Raw genomic sequence first — 20380 nt, forward strand, 5'->3', positions numbered from 1 at the left:
GTGGTCGGTTTCCATAGTATCGGGGTCCTGGAAGTGGTTGGTTTCCATGGTATTGGGGTCCCCGGAGGTGTTCGGTTTCCATGGTATCGGGGTCCCCGGAAGTGTTCGGTTTCCATGGTATCGGGGTCCCGGAAGTGGTCGGTTTCCATAGTATCGGGGTCCCGGAAGTGGTCGGTTTCCATGGTATCGGGGTCCCGGAAGTGTTCGGATTCCATGGTATTGGGGTCCTGGAAGTGGTCGGTTTCCATAGTATCGGGGTCCTGGAAGTGGTTGGTTTCCATGGTATTGGGGTCCCGGAAGTGGTCGGTTTCCATGGTATCGGGGTCCCAGAAGTGGTCGGTTTCCATGGTATCGGGGGTCCCGGAAGTGGTCGATTTACATGGTATCAGGGTTCTGGAAGTGGTCGGTTTCCATGTAATCAGGGGCCAGGAAGTGTTCGGATTCCATGGTATCGGGGTCCCCGGAAGTGTTCGGTTTCCATGGTATCGGGGTCCCGGAAGTGGTCGGTTTCCATGGTATCGGGGTCCCGGAAGTGTTCGGTTTCCATGGTATCGGGGTCCTGGAAGTGTTCGGTTTCCATGGTATTGGGGTCCTGGAAGTGGTTGGTTTCTATGGTATCAGGGTCCCCGGAAGTGTTCGGTTTCCATGGTATCGGGGTCCCGGAAGTGTTCGGTTTCCATGGTATCGGGGTCCCGGAAGTGTTCGGTTTCCATGGTATCAGGTTCCCGGAAGTGTTCGGTTTCCATGTAATCAGGGGCCAGGAAGTGTTCGGATTCCATGGTATCGGGGTCCCGGAAGTGGTCGGTTTCCGTGGTATCGGGGTCCCGGAAGTGTTCGGTTTCCATGGTATCGGGGTCCTGGAAGTGGTTGGTTTCCATGGTATCGGGGTCCTGGAAGTGGTTGGTTTCTATGGTATCAGGGTCCCCGGAAGTGTTCGGTTTCCATGGTATCGGGGTCCCGGAAGTGTTCGGTTTCCATGGTATCGGGGTCCCGGAAGTGTTCGGTTTCCATGGTATCAGGTTCCCGGAAGTGTTCGGTTTCCATGTAATCAGGGGCCAGGAAGTGTTCGGATTCCATGGTATCGGGGTCCCGGAAGTGGTCGGTTTCCATGGTATCGGGGTCCTGGAAGTGGTTGGTTTCCATGGTATCGGGGTCCCGGAAGTGTTCGGTTTCCATGGTATCGGATCCTATATCTGTACACTACGATGTACTATCAGATTAGCGAATCCGTCAGACGAGGTAACTGAAGTGACGTTCCGTCAGCTGCACATGTGTTCCACCATTACCAGGTTTGCCGATCTGACAGAACAGCTGCAGTCGGAGGAAGGCGGCGGACATCTTACTACACCCAGCTAGGTTTTGAATGTCAGAGTCATTTTAGCAATAAAGTGAGCGTAGATAAATACATATATAGTATAGTGACATCTGTGACGCCGTTTGAATGTTTCATTTTGAAAGGCAAAAGGTTTAGCGCTGAGGAGCGCTGGGTGTACCAAGATGGCCGCCACCACCTTCCGACTGCTGGCGTCCAGCTTCTTTCATGAGGTAACGTCCAAACAGCATCACAGATGTCACAATACAATATATTTACTTGTATACACGCTTACTTTATTGCTAAAATCACCTGAAAATTAAAAACGTAGCTGGGTGTAGTAAAATGTCCGCTGACGGCAGGTGTTCTGTCACAAAGCCGCTACCCAGCCTACTGCGCATGCGCAGCCGAAGTGACGCGGCCATCTTGGTACACCCGCAGTAAGCCTGGAGTTAGAAGTGGACTCTCCTCCAATGTATGAAACTAACCTACTCCGCCCTTCATCGACGTCAACGGAAAGGGAGGAGCTAAGATCTCGGCACCCACCCACTCCCAATGCTAAGCGCTGATGTCGCTCCCGCCAAAAATGGCGTAACCACGCCCGCACGACGCTGACATTGGTTCAGCGCGTCTCCATAGAAACGGAAGTATATCGCTGACCCGGAAGCGGAAGTGACTGCGCAACACGAAGCGGCAACGTGAGGAAGAAAGAGAGAGTGAACTGCCAACATGTAAGAGGAGAGCTGTGTGTGTGAGGGAGAGGAGGGCTGTGTGTGTGAGGGAGGGAGAGGAGAGCTGTGTGTGTGAGGGAGGGAGGGAGAGGAGAGCTGTGTGTGTGAGGGAGGGGAGAGCTGTGTGAGGGAAGAGGAGAGCTGTGTGAGGGAAGAGGAGAGCTGTGTGAGGGAAGAGGAGAGCTGTGTGAGGGAAGAGGAGAGCTGTGTGAGGGAGGGGAGAGCTGTGTGAGGGAAGAGGAGAGCTGTGTGTGTGTGATGGAAGAGGAAGAGGAGAGCTGTGTGTGTGTGACGGAGGAGGGAAGAGGAGAGCTGTGTGAGGGAGGGGAGAGCTGTGTGAGGGAAGAGGAGAGCTGTGTGTGTGTGATGGAGGAGGGAGGGGAGAGCTGTGTGTGTGTGATGGAAGAGGAGAGCTGTGTGAGGGAAGAGGAGAGCTGTGTGAGGGAAGAGGAGAGCTGTGTGAGGGAAGAGGAGAGCTGTGTGAGGGAGGGGAGAGCTGTGTGAGGGAAGAGGAGAGCTGTGTGAGGGAAGAGGAGAGCTGTGTGAGGGAAGAGGAGAGCTGTGTGAGGGAAGAGGAGAGCTGTGTGAGGGAGGGGGAGAGCTGTGTGAGGGAAGAGGAGAGCTGTGTGTGTGTGATGGAGGAGGGAGGGGAGAGCTGTGTGTGTGACGGAGGAGGGAAGAGGAGAGCTGTGTGAGGGAAGAGGAGAGCTGTGTGAGGAAAGAGGAGAGCTGTGTGAGGGAAGAGGAGAGCTGTGTGAGGGAAGAGGAGAGCTGTGTGAGGGAAGAGGAGAGCTGTGTGAGGGAAGAGGAGAGCTGTGTGAGGGAAGAGGAGAGCTGTGTGAGGGAAGAGGAGAGCTGTGTGAGGGAAGAGGAGAGCTGTGTGAGGGAAGAGGGGAGAGCTGTGTGTGTGTGTGATGGAAGAGGGAGAGGAGAGCTGTGTGTGTGTGAGGGAGAGGAGAGGAGAGCTGTGTGTGATGGAAGAGGGAGAGGAGAGCTGTGTGAGGGAAGAGGAGAGCTGTGTGAGGAAGAGGAGAGCTGTGTGAGGGAGGGGAGAGCTGTGTGTGTGTGATGGAAGAGGAAGAGGAGAGCTGTGTGTGTGTGACGGAGGAGGGAAGAGGAGAGCTGTGTGAGGGAAGAGGAGAGCTGTGTGAGGGAAGAGGAGAGCTGTGTGAGGGAAGAGGAGAGCTGTGTGAGGGAAGAGGAGAGCTGTGTGTGTGTGATGGAAGAGGAAGAGGAGAGCTGTGTGTGTGTGACGGAGGAGGGAAGAGGAGAGCTGTGTGAGGGAGGGGAGAGCTGTGTGAGGGAAGAGGAGAGCTGTGTGTGTGTGATGGAGGAGGGAGGGGAGAGCTGTGTGTGTGACGGAGGAGGGAAGAGGAGAGCTGTGTGAGGGAAGAGGAGAGCTGTGTGAGGGAAGAGGAGAGCTGTGTGAGGGAAGAGGAGAGCTGTGTGAGGGAAGAGGAGAGCTGTGTGAGGGAAGAGGAGAGCTGTGTGTGTGAGGGAGGGAGAGGAGAGCTGTGTGTGTGAGGGAGGGAGGGAGAGGAGAGCTGTGTGTGTGAGGGAGGGGAGAGCTGTGTGAGGGAAGAGGAGAGCTGTGTGAGGGAAGAGGAGAGCTGTGTGAGGGAAGAGGAGAGCTGTGTGAGGGAAGAGGAGAGCTGTGTGAGGGAAGAGGAGAGCTGTGTGAGGGAAGAGGAGAGCTGTGTGAGGGAAGAGGAGAGCTGTGTGAGGGAGAGGAGAGCTGTGTGAGGGAAGAGGAGAGCTGTGTGAGGGAAGAGGAGAGCTGTGTGAGGGAGGGGAGAGCTGTGTGAGGGAAGAGGAGAGCTGTGTGTGTGTGACGGAGGAGGGAAGAGGAGAGCTGTGTGAGGGAGGGGAGAGCTGTGTGAGGGAAGAGGAGAGCTGTGTGTGTGTGAGGGAAGAGGAGAGCTGTGTGAGGGAAGAGGAGAGCTGTGTGAGGGAAGAGGAGAGCTGTGTGAGGGAAGAGGAGAGCTGTGTGAGGGAAGAGGAGAGCTGTGTGAGGGAAGAGGAGAGCTGTGTGTGTGTGATGGAAGAGGAGAGCTGTGTGAGGGAAGAGGAGAGCTGTGTGAGGGAAGAGGAGAGCTGTGTGAGGGAAGAGGAGAGCTGTGTGTGTGTGACGGAGAGGAGGGAGAGCTGTGTGTGTGTGACGGAGGAGGGAGGGGAGAGCTGTGTGTGTGTGACGGAGGAGGGAGGGAGAGCTGTGTGTGTGTGACGGAGGAGGGAGGGGAGAGCTGTGTGTGTGTGACGGAGGAGGGAGGGGAGAGCTGTGTGTGTGTGTGACGGAGGAGGGAGGGGAGAGCTGTGTGTGTGTGACGGAGGAGGGAGGGGAGAGCTGTGTGTGTGTGACGGAGGAGGGAGGGGAGAGCTGTGTGTGTGTGACGGAGGAGGGAGGGGAGAGCTGTGTGTGTGTGACGGAGGAGGGAGGGGAGAGCTGTGTGTGTGTGACGGAGGAGGGAGGGGAGAGCTGTGTGTGTGTGTGACGGAGGAGGGAGGGGAGAGCTGTGTGTGTGTGACGGAGGAGGGAGGGGAGAGCTGTGTGTGTGTGACGGAGGAGGGAGGGGAGAGCTGTGTGTGTGTGACGGAGGAGGGAGGGGAGAGCTGTGTGTGTGTGTGACGGAGGAGGGAGGGGAGAGCTGTGTGTGTGTGACGGAGGAGGGAGGGAGAGCTGTGTGTGTGTGTGTGTGTGTGTGTGTGTGTGTGAGACGGAGGAGGGAGGGAAGAGCTGTGTGTGTGAGGGAGGGGAGAGCTGTGTGTGTGTGTGTGACGGAGGAGGGAGGGGAGAGCTGTGTGTGTGACGGAGGAGGGAGGGGAGAGCTGTGTGTGTGTGTGACGGAGGAGGGAGGGGAGAGCTGTGTGTGTGTGACGGAGGAGGGAGGGGAGAGCTGTGTGTGTGTGATGGAGGAGGGAGGAGAGAGCTGTGTGGGATGGAGGAGGGGCTGTGTTTGAGGGGGAGGAGCTGTGTGTGATAGAGGAGAATCTCCTATAAGCTTGTTTTTTTCTTCTTTCTATAGGAGTCTCCTAAACAAGCCGAAGAGTGAGATGACCCCGGAGGAGCTGCAGAAACGTGAGGAGGAGGAGTTTAACACAGGGCCCCTCTCTGTGCTCACCCAGTCTGTAAAGAACAACACACAGGTCCTTATCAACTGCCGCAACAATAAGAAGCTGCTGGGAAGGGTGAAGGCTTTTGACAGGTAAGAAGGTTCTTTGGGGGGCGGGGACTTGTGAGGCAGAGTTTTGGGGGCGGGGACTTGTGAGGCAGAGTTTTGTGGGGGTATGGGGTTCTTTGGGGGCGGGGACTTGTGAGGCAGAGTTTTGTGGGGGTACGGGGTTCTTTGGGGGGCGGGGACTTGTGAGGCAGAGTTTTGTGGGGGCAGTGTCTTTGTTACGTTTGGGGATTTGTGATGGGATCTGTGGGGCAGAGTTCTGTTCGGGGGTCGTGTTCTGTGTGGGCGGGGTCTGTTAGTTTTGGGTTGTTTGGGGGTGGAGCATGGTAAGCGTAATTTTCTGGAATGAAATGAGAAGTCTGTGGTCATTATCCTCACCCCTGAGCTGTGTGTCCCTCCCCCTCCCCTCCCCCCAGACACTGTAACATGGTCCTGGAGAATGTGAAGGAGATGTGGACGGAGGTTCCGAAGAGCGGGAAGGGGAAGAAGAAATCCAAACCCGTCAACAAGGACCGCTATATCTCCAAGATGTTCCTGCGGGGGGACAGCGTCATCGTCGTCCTCAGGAATCCATTGCTGGCTGGGAAGTGAGGACTCTTCCGGGACTCTCTTCTACACATGGAGAGCCAGCATGGATGGGGGAGGGGAGGGGTTTATGTGTTTCGGGTCCCCCCCGGGGCTGACACCTCGGGGAGGGCTCAGGTGTTTTCTAATAAAGCGAAGTTGTCGTATTCCTGTGGGCGGAGTCTCTGATTGTTCTATGCTCTGATAAGTCGACGTGCGTTTTGTGTCCCATCATTTCTGGGGCCCCTGGTGCTGTAAGTTTCCCTGAGTGGCCCTTTGGTGTCACATTAGACCTGAAAATACAAAGGAGGGTCCGTGGTGTCACCCTGTGGGTGGAGTCTACATTCCTGACCAACAGATGGAAGCCAAACTCCACATACTGGGTTATGGTAAGTTTTATTCCTTGTGGGATAAATAAAAGCTGATCATTGTAATCACCCCTCTCAGTAGACAATGGTTTGTCCCATTGTAATCGCCCCTGTCAGCAGGGAAATGGTTTGTCCCATTGTAATCGCCCCCGTCAGTAGGGAAATGGTTTGTCCCATTGTAATCACCCCCGTCAGCAGGGAAATGGTTTGTCCCATTGTAATTACCCCTGTCAGCAGGGAAATGGTTTGTCCCATTGTAATTACCCCTGTCAGCAGGGAAATGGTTTGTCCCATTGTAATTACCCCTGTCAGTAGGGAAATGGTTTGTCCCATTGTAATCACCCCCGTCAGCAGGGAAATGGTTTGTCCCATTGTAATCGCCCCCGTCAGCAGGGGAATGTTTTGTCCCATTGTAATCGCCCCTGTCAGCAGGGGAATGGTTTGTCCCATTGTAATCGCCCCTGTCAGCAGGGAATGGTTTGTCTCTACTCGCTAACCGACACTTGTGCCGGACAGTCTGGTCTGTGTAAAGCAGGGGTGTCCAAACTTTTTTTCAAAGAGGGCCAGATTTGATGAAGTGAACATGCGTGAGGGCCGACTATTTTGCCAACATTCTTTGAACCAATAATATTCGGTCTAAGTGTGTTCGTCCGAGCGATTAATACACGGCCCAACAAGAATTCTCCAGCCTTTGTGGCTGTGTGTGGTGAAGAGATGAGGCGTGTTAATTAGAGAAATATATCTTTTGTGGCCCCTGAAGCGCCGCTCAGGACGAGCTTGGGCGTGTTTTTTGGCTATACCATATTTATCAGCGTAAAATACGCACCTTCACTTTAAGAGGGAAGTTTCAGGTAAAAACTTACATTTGAAAAAATAACGGCCAGGTCCAATCAATGCAGCCTAATCGGTGCCAATCAATGCAGCCTCACCATTGACATCAGTGCAGCCTAATCGATGCCCATCTGCAGCCTCAAAGGGGGAGGGGGGGCAGGACGTGCGCCAATAGATTATACAGAATCTCCAGTTTACTCTGCAAAGTTCCGCCTCCTATAATAGACAGAAGAGTCGTCCAATGGCAGCCCAGGAGACAGGACTTCCTATTACAGACACCGTTGAGTAAACTGGAGATTTGGCTGTATGTAATCTGATGGCACTCGTCCCGCCCCCTCCGAGGCAGTGCCAATTAAAACAATATTTATCTTTTGAGGCCCTGGGGGCCACAAAGGATAGATAGAGATGTGTGTGTGTATATATATATATATATATATATATATATATATATATATATATATATATAAAAAATCCAAATCACCAGGGGGGCCACATTGTACCGGAATGTGGGCCGCAATTGGCCTGCCGGCCGGACTTTGGACATGCCTGGTGTAAAGTATAACAAAAAAAAACCCAAAGAATTGGAAAAAATACTGCACTAAACCAGTGGTTCTCAACCTGGGGGTCGGGACCCCCTCGGGGGTTGAATGATGATTTGCCATGGGTCACCAAATCCTGGCCTGTTTCTGTAGCCCACGGCACTCTGCCAGCCTTTTTCTCGGCCGCCCAGCTTGGCTATTCCTAGTGCCCGCGGCCGGCCACTCAGTATCTTTGCAGCCGCCCATTCAGTTCACAGCATGGCTGGGGGGCAGAGACTAGAAGTCAGCTGACTGGTGAGGAAAGTGAAGTGGGAGGGGCTAAAGGAGACCCTAACTTCTGATTTCAGCATGGGTCGTCACTGCTGCGAGACACCACTGTAGTACAGGTTTCATGTTCAAAGCAGTACATTGGTCGAACGAAGGGAGCTCTACATGTACGTCTGGAGGAACATGTGGGAAATATAAAAGGTTTTCCTAAACGTAACCTTTCCAAGCACTATGCAAAATATTGCGATAAAAAGCTTGATGGAACTCTTTGTCCCAATTGAATCCACACTGGAGAGGTAGGAATTGGGTCCGTTCCATTTCAAAAATTGAAACTAAATGGATTTTTGACATGAAATCTTATGTGCCGCATGGCCTCAATGTTGATTGGGACATCAACTGTTTTTTAACCACTTAAGACCGCCTCCTGCACATTTACGTCGGCAGAATGGCACGGCTGGGCACAAGCCCGTACAGGTACGTCCTCTTGAAGTGCCCAGCTGTGGGTCGCGCACCCCGGTCCGAAGCTCGCGGACCCGATCGGAATCCCGCGATTGGTCCCCGGAGCTGAAGAACGGGGAGAGGTGTGTGTAAACACGGCTTCCCTGTGGCGCCGTCATCGATCGTGTGATCCCTTTTATAGGGAAACACAATCAATGATGTCACACCTACAGCCACACCCCCCCCTACAGTTAGAAACACACATGAGGTCACACATAACCCCTTCAGCGCCCCCTTGTGGTTAACTCTCTTTGTCCCAATTGAAAAATTGAACCCACACTGGAGAGGTAGGAATCGGGTCCGTTCCATTTCAAAAATTGAAACTAAATGGATTTCTGACATGAAATCTTATGTGCCGCATGGCCTCAATGTTGATTGGGACATCAACTGTTTTTTAAATAATGCTTAGACTGTCTAAAACAATTTTTTATTTCGTTTTTTTTTATACAGGTCCAATTTATTTTAAAATTGTATTAAATTCATTGTAATAATTTGAATATGAATATTTTTTTTATAGTTGTTGCACTTTACATTCTGGTTATAACATTAGGCGTATTTATCACCCTGTCTGTATTTGTACCTCGGCTTTTTCTCCAACTCCCTCTTGCTCTATGAGTCTGGCCGTATATACTTATATTCAAATAAAATTTTGGATATATATATATATATATATATATATATATAATATATATGTTGTTCCTCCTTTTTACCATAAGATGGCAGTCTCCTTTTTACTTTTGAAATATCCACTTGTTTTAGGGCATCCCAAAATAGATGCCTGCAATACTTTAGTCCAGCCTTTCAGCTCTTTGCCCTTACCTAAGATAGCGCTGTGGCATTATATAAGGGCATGCGTGATGTCGTGCACGCACCAACCAATCCCAGACGACGTCCGCTTGTGACGAAACGCGTAGGGTGTGGCCTGCGTCACCGACGACATTCCGATCCAGTGAAATGGCAGACCAGCTTGGCGGAGGAGACCTGGAGGAGACGCGGAGAAACATTGTATCTATTTATATACGCCGCGCATTCCCTACTTGCTCTCGTAAGTGCAATACTATTTTTTTTTCATTAAACCCATTTTATCGCAGTATACACTATGGATTTCTCTTTTCTCATTTTTCTGAGATACATTTGAGTGTTCGATCCTCCGTATACACCCAGCTTTTACCACGAGTCTTCAGGGAGACTTTAAACACCCCAGGCGCATACTGAGCGCTGTGATTGTGGTCACGGCTTCTGGTGAGGAGGCGGCATCACCGGCACTTTGGTGTCCCCCTTGGTGGGAGGAGTTTGTTTTCTGGCTTTACTACATTTCCTGGATTCATACACATTCAGTTGTGACTTCTTTATTATATATAGGGGACTGTCACTTTTCACTTTTTTATGTATCTATTTAAATCGGGGGTCTCAAACTCAAATTACCTGAGGGCCACAAGACAAGTTTTCATATGCCATGGGGGGCCGCATGCAAACTTTCAAACTTCAAAAACAACAGTACTGGTGTCAGCGAGCGCATTATTACCCCCAGCACTGGTGTCAGCGAGTGCATTATTACCACCAGCACTGGTGTAAGTCAGGGTTTGACAAATTTCCTTGGAATCTAGGAGCCAGCTAAAAAAGTTAGGAGCCAGAAAACGCACCCCGTCCCGACGAGCTTGCGCGCAGAAGCGAACACATACGCGAGCAGTGCCCGCATATGTAAACGGTGTTCAAACCACACATGTGAGGTATCGCCGCGATTGGTAGAGCGAGAGCAATAATTCTAGCTCTAGACCTCCTCTGTAACTTAAAACATACAACCTATAGATTTTTTTAAACGTCGCCTATGAAGATTTTAAAGGGTAAAAAAGTTTGTCGGCATTCCACAAGCGGACGCAATTTTGAAGCGTGACGTGTTGGGTATGAATTTACTCGGCGTAACATTATCTTTCATAATATTAAAAAAAAATGGGGATAACTTTACTGTTGTCTTATTTTTTAATTAAAAAAAGTGTAATTTTTTTCCCAAAAAAGTGCGCTTGTAAGACCGCTGCGCAAATACGGTGTAACAGAAAGTATTGCAACGATCGCCATTTTATTCTCTAGGGTGTTAGGATAAAAAATATATATTCTGTTTGGGGGTTCTAATTAGAGGGAAGAAGATGGCAGTGAAAATAGTGTAAAATGACATTAGAATTGCTGTTTAACTTTTAATGCTTAACTTGTAATACCAACGGCCACCACCAGATGGCGCCAGCTCACAAAAAAAGAAACATTTTTTCCTCTTTGCTCCCCCCCACTTCCGCCCTGCCTGCGGGCCATTTATAACTGGTCCGCGGGCCGCTGATTTAAATAGCTTACTCTTTATTTTGCTGTATAAAGTATAATTTGGGGCAATTTATGTCCGTTTTGGATGGAGGGGGAGGGCCGAGACCCCCCCTTTCGGGTTTTCATTCCTCTTTCTGCCCCTATTATGGAGATTAATCCCCCCCCCCCCCGGTCCTGTTTACCATTATTACCCAAAGTGAAAGAAAATCCCCAATTTTGTGTTGTCCCCAAAACAGGAATAGAGGGGGACATTTTCCAATGGGGACACCTGACAGGTTCTAACCCTCCGTTACTCCATCCAACCTGGAACAAGCCTTCTTAGGAGAAGGTAAGTGACCGCTCCCTCAGAGGCCAGAGCCAACAACCAAGAGTCACTTGCCTTCTCTTATGACTAGACTTCCTCAGGGGGCAGAGCTCACCAGTGATCTTGTGGGAGAAGGTAAGTGACTGTTGGTGAGCTCTGACCTCTGAGAGATTCGTGTCGTAGGAGAAGTTTTGTGACCACTCCCTCAAAAGCCGGAGCCAACTAGGAGTCACTTACCTCCTCCTACGCCGCAACTCCCTCAGAGGGCAGAGCTCACCAGTGATGTCATAGGAGAAGGTAAGTGACCACTCCCTCAGAGCTCACCAACAGTCCCTGGCCTTTGATGGAGTCACTGCATAGAAGGTAGGTGACTCTTGGTGAGCTCTGACAATTTTGAGGGAGTCGTGTCAGAAAAAAAAGGAGGTGGTCAGAGCCAACCAAGTCACTTACCTTCTCCTATGACACAACTTCCTCAAGGGTCAGAGCCCACCAATGATGTTATAGGAGAAGGTGACTTGGTGACCTCTGAGGGAGTCCTGTTGTAGGAGAAGGTAAGTGACTGCTCCCTCAGAGGCCAGAGCAAACCAAGAGTCACTTACCTTTTCCATGACTCCCTTTGAGGTCAGAGCCCACCAATGATGTCATGGGAGAAGGTAAGTGACCACTCCCTCAGAGCTCACCAACAGTCCCTGGCCTTTGATGGAGTCACTGCCTAGAAGATAGGTGACTCTTGGTGGGCTCTGACATTTTTGAGGGAGTCGTGTCAGAAGAAAGTAAGTGGCCAGAGCATGTCATAGGAGAAGGTAAGTGACTGTTGGTGAGCTATGACCTCTGAGGGAGTTGTGTCATAGGAGAAGGCCACTCCCTTCGAGGTCTGAGCCCACCAGTGATGTCACAGGGGAAGGTGAGTATAGGACAGACCCCTCCCCCCCCCGGTCTCTTGCTTGTGGGACTTTAAAGCAACACAAGTCTAGAAGCAAATTTACAAAAACTATCTACAAGCTTTATTGGTAGAAAGGTAAGTAGACATGAAAACCTTACACAGTAGTGGCAGCTGTTCATTCCTGTACGGTATGACGTCACTGAATCAAAGCTTCCTACATCTGTCATCACCACTGGACTAAAGAACGCTGAGACTGAGACCCCCAATGCGTTTCTGAATACAATGTCTTATTTCTTCCTCAGGGGTGTGAAAGATGCGGGAAAAAATCATGAAGTGTATCTCGCAAAAAAAAAAAATACATATGTGGCCCCCGTACAACCGTCACTCAGTACTGACCACAGAGGTACATCATTGGCCGCCTCCTAATGTGCTGACCTCTGCCTTCATGATGTACGAAGGGCAGAAGAGTCATGGGAGCATTTACTTCCTGGAATCTGCCCTTAGCTCAGGCATGGGGGTGGGCTTAGCAGAGCTCCTCCCCTCCTGGGATGGATGACATCATTGTGGCCTAGGCCAGAAACCAGGAAGTCACTGAAAAAAAAATGTAAAAGCAGTAAATCTGATCTCTCCGTCCTATCCGTGTACTGATGATGGCAGGATTACCCAGAGTTCCTGATGATTGCGTGAGTAAAGTTCCACTTCCTGTAGAGACCATGGTGAGGACTCTGATCTTCATTGTTGTGGGGAGAACAGGAAAGGACAATCTGAATCCTCTTGGCAGGAAATACCGTTTTATTACAATCTATGGATCTCCGCCCATTATAGGCCACACCCACCTATGACATCGTCACCAGACCCTGGGCCAGCTTGTAGCTTTTAGAGGAAACCATGAAGGGTTCTGATGAGTTCTACGTCTCTGGTGCTGATTGCTTGGCTCCTTGCTCTTTATCACTTTTAGCCAATCGCCTGCAAAGTATGAAAAAAAATATCTTCCTGGTCTCCAGAACTGTCCAGGACAAGGACCATCGATGAGGGGTGGTAACATCTCCAGGATTTATCAGAAGGAAATCTGGATTTCATGGTGGCCTACTGGTGGAGAAGAAGGTGCTTCCTAGATTTTGGCGTCCTTCCCCAGTCCCCCACAGAGGTAGTCACATGACTGAGTCTCCACCCACCCGGGGAGCTCCCCCTCCCCTGGCCTAGTTCCTAGGACAAGGACTATCGATGAGGGGCAGTAACACCTCCAGGATTTATCAGAAGGAAGTCCGGATTTCATGGTGGCCTACTGGTGGAGAAGAAGGTGCTTCCTAGATTTTTGGCTTCCTTCTCTACCTTGATTTTGGCGTCCTTAACCAGTCACATGACTAATTACAAGACTCCACCCATCCGGGGAGCTCCCCCTCCCCCACACCAGACCTAGTTCCCAGGACAAGGACTATCGATGAGGGGTGGTAACCCCTCCAGCATTTATCAGAAGGGAGTCCGGATTTCATGGTGAACTACTGGTGGACAAGAAGGTGCTCCCTAGAATTTGGTGTCCTTCCCCAGCCATTCACAGAGGTAGTCACATGACTAACTACAAGACTCCACCCATCCGGGGTATTCCTCCTCCCCACACCCAGCCTAGTTCCCGGGACAAGGACTATCGATGAGGGGCGGTAACACCTCCAGCATTTATCAGAAGGAAGTCTGGATTTCATGGTGGCCTACTGGTGGAGAAGAAGGTGCTTTCTAAATTCTGGCGTCCTCCCCCAGCCGCCCACAGAGGTAGTCACATGACTTACTACAAGAGTCCTCCCATCCCAGGAGCCCCCCCTCCCCCACACCTGGCTTAGTTCCCAGGACAAGGACTGGATGAAGGGCGGTAACAGAAGGGAATCCCGGTTTCATGGTGGGCTACTGGTGGAGAAGAAGGTGCTTTCTAAATTCTGGCGTCCTCCCCCAGCCGCCCACAGAGGTAGTCACATGACTTACTACAAGAGTCCTCCCATCCCAGGAGTTCCCCCTCCCCCACGCCCGGCCTAGTTCCCGGGCAGAGGACCATCCCTGGTGGTCCCATCTCCCCTCTGCTCCTGGGTCACCTTTGCCTGGCTGGATCCGGTGACACTCCCCACAGATCCGGTGATGCAGTAACAGGAAAGGGTGGCCTCCACAGCACGGCGGAAGGTCCTCATCCGGAAGACGTAGATAATGGGGTTGATGGCGGAGTTGGCGTGGGAGAGGATGACGGCGGAGAGGACCAAGTCTTCGTTGATTTGGCATTTGGGACAGAAAAGTCGGATGACGTTGAGGATGTGGATGGGAAACCAGCAAAGTACGAAGCAGAAGACCACCAGGAAGAGCGAGGAGGCCATGCGGAACTCCCTGACCACGACGCGCCTCTTTCTGTGCCGGCGGCTGACGTCCACCTCCCACTCCGCAATCTGCCGGATCTGCCTGCGAATCTCCAGGAAGATGCGAGCGTAGAGCACCAGCATGGCGACCAACGGAAAAACCACGCAGCCGAAGAAGATCATGTAGACCATGTACGACTCGGAGATCAGGCTGCTGAACAGACATTCGCTCTCCGGGGGGAAGGGTTTCCGCCAGCCCATGAAGGGCATCAGGCCTGCCACTGCGGCCAGTATCCAGGTACAGATTATCACCAGGACGGATGCCCGGGGTGTGACCAGGGCGCGGTAACGGAAGGGACACAAGATGGAGATGTACCGCTCTACTGCCACCGCCAACAGTCCGAAGATGGAGGCCAAAGAGAAGGTCATGAGGTTGCAAAGCATCAGCAGGCAGGAGTAGAGGCTGCACCGTGCCACGCCCAGATCCAGGAGGATGGCACAAGGGATGGCCACGGCTCCCACCAGGATGTCGGCGGTGGCCAAAGACAGGATGAAGTTGTTGGTGACGGTCCGCAGCCGGCGGTCATTGAAAACGGCCAAACAGATGAGAATGTTCCCCACCACAGAGACCACAGCCGTCAGCACTTCTGTCACCAGGTACGGGATGTTGGTCACGGACACCAGGGGTAGCGAGTCGCTCCCGGGCTGTGGGGTGGAGGAGTTCATATCTGGCGAAGATCCTCCAACATTCCCGATGGTGAAGAATTCCCAGAACCTGGAAGGAAAACATAGAATAGAATTACATATCGGAGAGGCGGAGTCCTTGGAAGACAGTATTCCATTATCAGTGAAAGCAGAACCTCCCAACCAGTCCAGGAAAGGAGTTCCTATCCTCTGGAACTCTCTACCCCAATCTGTCCAAAGTCCAGGAGAGGAGTTCCCTGAGCCTTTCCTCAGGACCCTCAGCAGGGAGTACCGGGCTCTGATACTGGACACAGTCACCTTTACGAAAGATCTGTCCAGAGCCTCTCCCATCCTCCAGAACTCCCTACCCCAATCTGTCCAGAGCCTCTCCCATCCTCCAGAACTCCCTACCCCAATCTGTCCAGAGCCTCTCCCATCCTCCAGAACTCCCTACCCCAATCTGTCCAGAGCCTCTCCCATCCTCCAGAACTCCCTACCCCAATCTGTCCAGAGCCTCTCCCATCCTCCGAAGCTCCCTAGCCCAATCTGACCAGAGCCTCTCCTATCCTTTTAAACTCCCTACCCCAATCTGTCTAAAGTCTCTGCCATCCTCTGGAACGCCCTACTCCAGTCTGTCTACAGCCTTACCCTTCCTCTAAAACGTTCTACCCCATTTTGTCCAAAGCCTCTCCCATCCTCTGGCGCTTCCTACACCAATCTGTCCAAAGCCTCTACCATCCACTGGACTCCCTACTTCAATCTGTCCCAAACCTTTCCCATCGTCTGGAGCTCCCTATCCCAATCTGGCCAGAGCCTCTCCCATCCTCTGGGACTCCCTACTCAATTCTATCCAAAGCCTCACCCATCCTCATGAACTCCCAACCCCAATCTGTCCATCTATTCCCTACTCTGTCCACCTTTAGGCAAATTCCTGAAAAATCATCTCTTTAGAGAAGCCTCACAACTCCAACTTTTTTTTTTCTCTGTCAACGCATCCCTCTTAGTTGTTTCTACCTATTAGATTGTAAGCTCTCAGGAACAGCCCCGCCCCCCAACCCTCCTTGTATTGTAACTGTACTGTCCCCCTTTATAATGTAAAGCTCTGTGCACACTGCTGGTGCCAAATACATCTCGAATCATCATCATCATATACATCTCGAATCATCATCATCATATACATCCCGAATCATCATCATAATCATCATCATCATCATCATATACATCCCGAATCATCATCATCATCATCATCATCATAATATACATCCCGAATCATCATCATATACATCCCGAATCATCATCATATACATCCCGAATCATCATCATCATATACATCCCGAATTATCATCATCATATACATCCCGAATCATCATCATATACATCCCGAATCATCATCATATACATCTCGAATCATCATCATCATCATATACATCCCGAATCATCATCATCATATAAATCCCGAATCATCATCATCATCATATACATCCCAAATCATCATCATCATATACATCCCGAATCATCATCATCATATACATCCCGAATCATCATCATCATCATCATAATATACATCCCGAATCATCATCATCATCATCATAATATACATCCCGAATCATCATCATATACATCCCGAATCATCATCATATACATCCCGAATCATCATCATCATCATCATCATCATCATCATCATATACATCCCGAATCATCATAATATACATCCCGAATCATCATCATCATCATATACATCCCGAATTATCATCATCATATACATCCCGAATCATCATCATCATCATCATCATCATCATCATATACATCCCGAATCATCATCATATACATCCCGAATCATCATCATAATATACATCCCGAATCATCATCATCATCATCATCATATACATCCCGAATCATTATCATCATCATCATCATCATCATAATATACATCCCGAATCATCATCATCATAATATACATCCCGAATCATCATCATCATCATATACATCCCGAATCATCATCATATACATCCCGAATCATCATCATCATCATAATATACATCCCGAATCATCATCATATACATCCCGAATCATCATCATATACATCCCGAATCATCATCATCATCATAATATACATCCCGAATCATCATCATCATATACATCCCGAATCATTATCATCATCATCATCATCATCATAATATACATCCCGAATCATCATCATCATAATATACATCCCGAATCATCATCATCATCATCATATACATCCCGAATCATCATAATATACATCCCGAATCATCATCATCATCATATACATCCCGAATCATCATCATCATCATAATATACATCCCGAATCATCATCATCATCATATACATCCCGAATCATCATAATATACATCCCGAATCATCATCATCATCATAATATACATCCCGAATCATCATCATAATATACATCCCGAATCATCATCATCATCATATACATCCCGAATCATCATCATCATCATATACATCCCAAATCATCATCATCATCATCATCATATACATCCCAAATCATCATCATCATATACATCCCGAATCATCATCATATACATCCCGAATCATCATCATCATATACATCCCGAATCATCTTCATCATCATATACATCCCAAATCATCATCATCATCATCATATACATCCCGAATCATCATCATATACATCCCGAATCATCATCATCATCATCATATACATCCCAAATCATCATCATCATATACATCCCAAATCATCATCATCATATACATCCCAAATCATCATCATCATATACATCCCGACTCATCATCATTATATAAATCCTGAATCATCATCATATACATCCCGAATCATCATCACATACATCCTAAATCATCATCATCATATACATCCCGAATCATCATCATCATATACATCCCGAATCATCATCATCATCATCATCATCATATACATCCCAAATCATCATCATCATCATCATCATATACATCCCGAATCATCATCATCATCATCATCATCATCATCATATACATCCCGAATCATCATCATCATCATCATCATCATATACATCCCGAATCATCATCATCATCATATACATCCCAAATCATCATCATATACATCCCGAATCATCTTCATCATCATATACATCCCAAATCATCATCATCATCATATACATCCCGAATCATCATCATCATATACATCCCGAATCATCATCATCATATACATCCCGAATCATCATCATCATCATCATATACATCCCGAATCATCATCATCATATACATCCCGAATCATCATCATCATCATCATATACATCCCAAATCATCATCATCATCATATACATCCCGAATCATCATCATCATATACATCCCGAATCATCATCATCATCATCATCATCATCATATACATCCCAAATCATCATCATCATCATATACATCCCGAATCATCATCATATACATCCCGAATCATCATCATATACATCCCGAATCATCATCATATACATCCCGAATCATCGTCATCATTATATACATCCCGAATCATCATCATATACATCCCGAATCATCATCATATACATCCCGAATCATCATCATCATCATATACATCCCGAATCATCATCATCATCATATACATCCCGAATCATCATCATCATATACATCCCGAATCATTATCATCATCATCATATACATCCCGAATCATTATCATATACATCCCGAATCATCATCATCATCATATACATCCCAAATCATCATCATCATATACATCCCGAATCATTATCATCATCATCATATACATCCCGAATCATCATCATCATCATCATATACATCCCGAATCATCATCATCATCATATACATCCCGAATCATCATCATCATATACATCCCAAATCATCATCATATACATCCCGAATCATCATCATCATATACATCCCGAATCATCATCATCATATACATCCCGAATCATCATCATATACATCCCGAATCATCATCATCATATACATCCCGAATCATCATCATCATCATCATCATCATATACATTCCAAATCATCATCATCATCATCATATACATCCCGAATCATCATCATATACATCCCGAATCATCATCATCATATACATCCCGAATCATCATCATCATCATCATCATCATCATCATCATATACATCCCGAATCATCATCATCATCATCATATACATCCCGAATCATCATCATCATATACATCCCGAATCATCATCATCATATACATCCCGAATCATCATCATCATCATATACATCCCGAATCATTATCATCATCATATACATCCCGAATCATCATCATCATCATCATCATATACATCCCGAATCATCATATACATCCCGAATCATCATCATCATCATATACATCCCGAATCATCATCATATACATCCCGAATCATCATCATATACATCCCGAATCATCATCATATACATCCCGAATCATCATCATATACATCCCGAATCATCATCATCATATACATCCCGAATCATCATCATCATATACATCCCAAATCATCATCATCATCATATACATCCCGAATCATCATCATCATATACATCCCAAATCATCATCATCATCATATACATCCCGAATCATCATCATCATATACATCCCAAATCATCATCATCATATACATCCCGAATCATCATCATCATCATATACATCCGGAATCATCATCATCATCATATACATCTCCAATCATCATCATCATAATATACATCCCGAATCATCATCATCATATACATCCCGAATCATCATCATATACATCCCGAATCATCATCATCATCATCATATACATCCCGAATCATCATCATCATAATATATCCCGAATCATCATCATATACATCCCGAATCATCGTCATAATATACATCCCGAATCATCATCATCATCATATACATCCCGAATCATCATCATCATCATATACATCCCGAATCATCATCATATACATCCCGAATCATCATCATCATAATATATCCCGAATCATCATCATATACATCCCGAATCATCATCATCATCATCATATACATCCCGAATCATCATCATCATAATACATCCCGAATCATCATCATCATATACATCCCGAACCATAATAATTTCATTGCAATGATGAATTCACTTTATAAGTCAGGAGGAGGAAACGCTAACAGTCAGCTGTGACTTGTAGAAAGGTAAAGTCGGGAGGTCATCTCACCTGGACAATGGACCCCACGCTGTCCTATGAAGTGTCCGGAAGGTTCTATCTGCTGATCTGTGTGAACACCGCTGCCCGTCTCCTGATGTCAGTGAAGCTGTGGGGATGGGAGGGGCACTGAATGGCTCACCTGTCCTCCTCCCCACCTGTCCTCCATCATACATTCACCACACAAATCTCTCTCCAATTCATTCCTCCACCTGTCCAGCCATCTCTTCATTCATCCATCCAGTCCATTCCTCCATCCACCAACCTGTCCACCCATCCATCCATCCCTCCATCCACCAACCTATCCATCCATCCATTCCTCATCCACCAACCTATCCATCCATCCATTCCTCCATCCACCAACCTATCCATTCCTCCATCCACCAACCTGTCCACCCATCCATCCATCCCTCCAT

The 20380-nt window shown here is 48.3% G+C and overlaps 2 protein-coding genes across 2 annotated transcripts; one reads left to right on the top strand and one right to left on the bottom strand.

The window, feature by feature from the left end:
• The first annotated feature begins 1933 nt into the window (after window positions 1-1933).
• On the top strand, window positions 1934-5959 carry SNRPD2 (small nuclear ribonucleoprotein D2 polypeptide). Its single transcript, XM_040325183.1, has 3 exons — window positions 1934-2043; window positions 5067-5246; window positions 5636-5959. Coding segments are annotated over exons 1-3 (357 nt in total). The 5' UTR covers window positions 1934-2041; the 3' UTR covers window positions 5811-5959.
• Window positions 5960-13804: 7845 nt separating this feature from the next.
• Window positions 13805-15151, bottom strand: LOC120914636 (adenosine receptor A1-like). The gene has a single exon (XM_040325321.1). It carries the CDS (start codon window positions 15149-15151, stop codon window positions 13805-13807), a length of 1347 nt encoding a protein of 448 aa, XP_040181255.1.
• Window positions 15152-20380: the final 5229 nt, after the last annotated feature.

This window comes from Rana temporaria, chromosome 9 (genome assembly GCF_905171775.1).
Source record: "Rana temporaria chromosome 9, aRanTem1.1, whole genome shotgun sequence".
Taxonomy (NCBI): domain Eukaryota; kingdom Metazoa; phylum Chordata; class Amphibia; order Anura; family Ranidae; genus Rana; species Rana temporaria.